Here is a 2,364-nt window from a genome sequence, read left to right on the forward strand (position 1 = left end):
CAGAGTTAAAGTTTGTTAGGCACTGTCTTTAACTACTACTGCTGTTGCTTTCTTTCTGCTGCTGCTATTTCTAGTACCCTACTACTACTACTACTACTACTACTACTACTACTACTATTACTACTACTACTACTACTACTACTACTACTACTACTACTACTACTACTACTACTACCACTACTATTATAATCATATAATCATCCAGTTATTAGTACCATTCTCATTATCGTCTGTAGCCTTCGCCCTTTCTAAGACTTACCGATATGCTCCAAACCGACCCCACCACCTTCATGATCAGCGCCAGCACCACCATCATTACCACCACCACCAGTCATGCTCATTATAGTCACTTGTACACCCAACACCGCCACCCTCAGCCCCACCCTCACCACCACCACCACCGCTTGGCGCAACACACTCCGCTTCTGAGAACGAGTGTTGCCATCGTGTACGTAGATTTTCATGATAAAGGTCACGTGATCTATACATACATACATATATACTTACAGAGAGAGAGAGAGAGAGAGAGAGAGAGAGAGAGAGAGAGAGAGAGAGAGAGAGAGAGAGAGAGAGAGAGAGAGAGAGAGAGAGAGAGAGAGAGAGAGAGATGATTACAGGATGCTTGGGAAATACACACACACACACACACACACACACACACGGTTCTGGCAGGAAAAGAAAATAGACTCAGTAATATTCATTTATTAATATATTTGTTTTTTGCTAAATTGAGTACAAAAATATATATATGGAAAGCCCCCCCCAATGCCCCCCCCCCGCATCTACAGTGGTCATCGTGAAGGGAGGGGGAGGGGTGCTGGGGGCTAAGGTGAAGGAAGGAAAGGGGAGACAAAGACAAATCCCCGTCCCTCCGTCCTCCTCCTCCTTTCCCTGGCGTGTCATGGTCGGTTTTTCTTATTTCTATAACGAGATCGTGGGTTTTATGCATCTAGTGTTACTGTGCTGTGCTGGTGCTACTAAAACTATTGTTACTACTATTACTACTACTCCAGCTGCTACTACTACTTCTACCACTACATCCACTACATCGCAGCAGCACCTATTATTACCATGTTTGAGTCTAGTGGAATTGTCTAGTGTGCTGGTTGTATTTTTGTACACTTTCATTAGTTATTTTGCTTTGATGAGTAAGGTATTTGTATCGCTTTCATTCCAGGTGAGGCTCGCGAGGGTACACGCAGCTGAGATGGGAAAGAGGCCACGTGGAGGCGGCAATCGATTCCACCTTCATGCACGAGACAGGTGAGTGTTGACGGGGCGAGGCAGGGAGGCAGGACAGGCCAGGGCACCGGGGCACATCTGGACGAGTTGACGGTAATGAAGGGGATTTTTAATGTTGATTCTTCCTATTGGTGTTTTATAGCTTGCTTGGAGGAGGGTTTATTTTTTTCTCTGTATTTCGATAAAATCATCGATGCAGGTGTTTAATGAAAGACATTCATTCTCTCACCGACCACCTGTGTCCTCTCCCCATTCCTTGGCATGTTTCCTCCCGTCACTTCTCTCCCTGTCTACCACCATTTATCTGATTCATGTGTGTTCTCCTGTCGTGGCAAGGCTCATGGTCAAGGACACGTGTCACGGTTTCCTCTCACTTCGACAGTCAAAGTGTTGCAGCGAGGGACCTTTTACTCGGCTGCTCAGGTGTTGGCGCAGCTTTGGAATGGTTCATGGCCGGCAGCCCTTCGTGCTCCCCGCAGCGCAGGGAGAGAGTTGTCTCCTGCACCTGCCTCTCCTGACCCTAAGGCCGGGTGAGGGCGGGGCGCCGCGGTCCGCTACGCGTACACCCGCTGCAGAGCCCGCCTGTCCCCGAGGGCCCCGAGGCACCGCTTGTCCTGCATGGCCGCCACCTCCTCCAGGCACACGTCAGGCACACGGCCGCCAGGGGTGTGGCAGAGCGACACGCTGCCACGGCCAAGCTCCTGCTCCTCGAAGTCGATGAGCTGCGAGAAGAACCCGCTGTTGGGCCTGGCGGAGGGCCGCGCCGCTCGCACGTGCAGAAAGGCATCGCGCAGCGTCATGCCCCCGTGCCGCACCAGGTAGGCGAGTACCAGGGCGGGGGAACGGCTGACGCCCGCCACGCAGTGCACTAGCACGCGACCGCCCCGGGACAGCTCCTCGTGGATGGTGTCGGCGGCGGCGGCGAGGTGGCTGCCCAAGTCCGCCGAGGGCTCGTCCGGCACCCGCACCGCCACCACCCGCACACCCTCCAGTGGGGCGTTGGGCAGCTCCGCGGTGGCGTTCACGACGCATGTCACGCCCAACTCAGCGACGCGCGCCGGACGAACGGCGCGAGCACCGCTCAGGAAGAGGCCCTCGGCGATCTGTGAGATGTGGCCCGCA

At 53.3% G+C, this 2,364-nt stretch overlaps 1 protein-coding gene across 1 annotated transcript in view; it reads right to left on the minus strand.

Moving 5' to 3' along the window:
* Positions 1-687: 687 nt before the first annotated feature.
* The window catches only part of LOC127008060 (dual specificity protein phosphatase 18-like), a 2,597-nt gene continuing 920 nt past the window's right edge, over positions 688-2,364 (minus strand). Inside the window, exon 2 of the mRNA XM_050879594.1 lies at positions 688-2,364. This exon is cut by the window's right edge and continues 197 nt beyond it. Within this exon, the coding sequence (XP_050735551.1) occupies positions 1,797-2,364 (568 nt within the window). The 3' untranslated portion in view covers positions 688-1,796.

The sequence above is a fragment of the Eriocheir sinensis genome, chromosome 37 (assembly GCF_024679095.1).
Source record: "Eriocheir sinensis breed Jianghai 21 chromosome 37, ASM2467909v1, whole genome shotgun sequence".
Lineage (NCBI taxonomy): Eukaryota > Metazoa > Arthropoda > Malacostraca > Decapoda > Varunidae > Eriocheir > Eriocheir sinensis.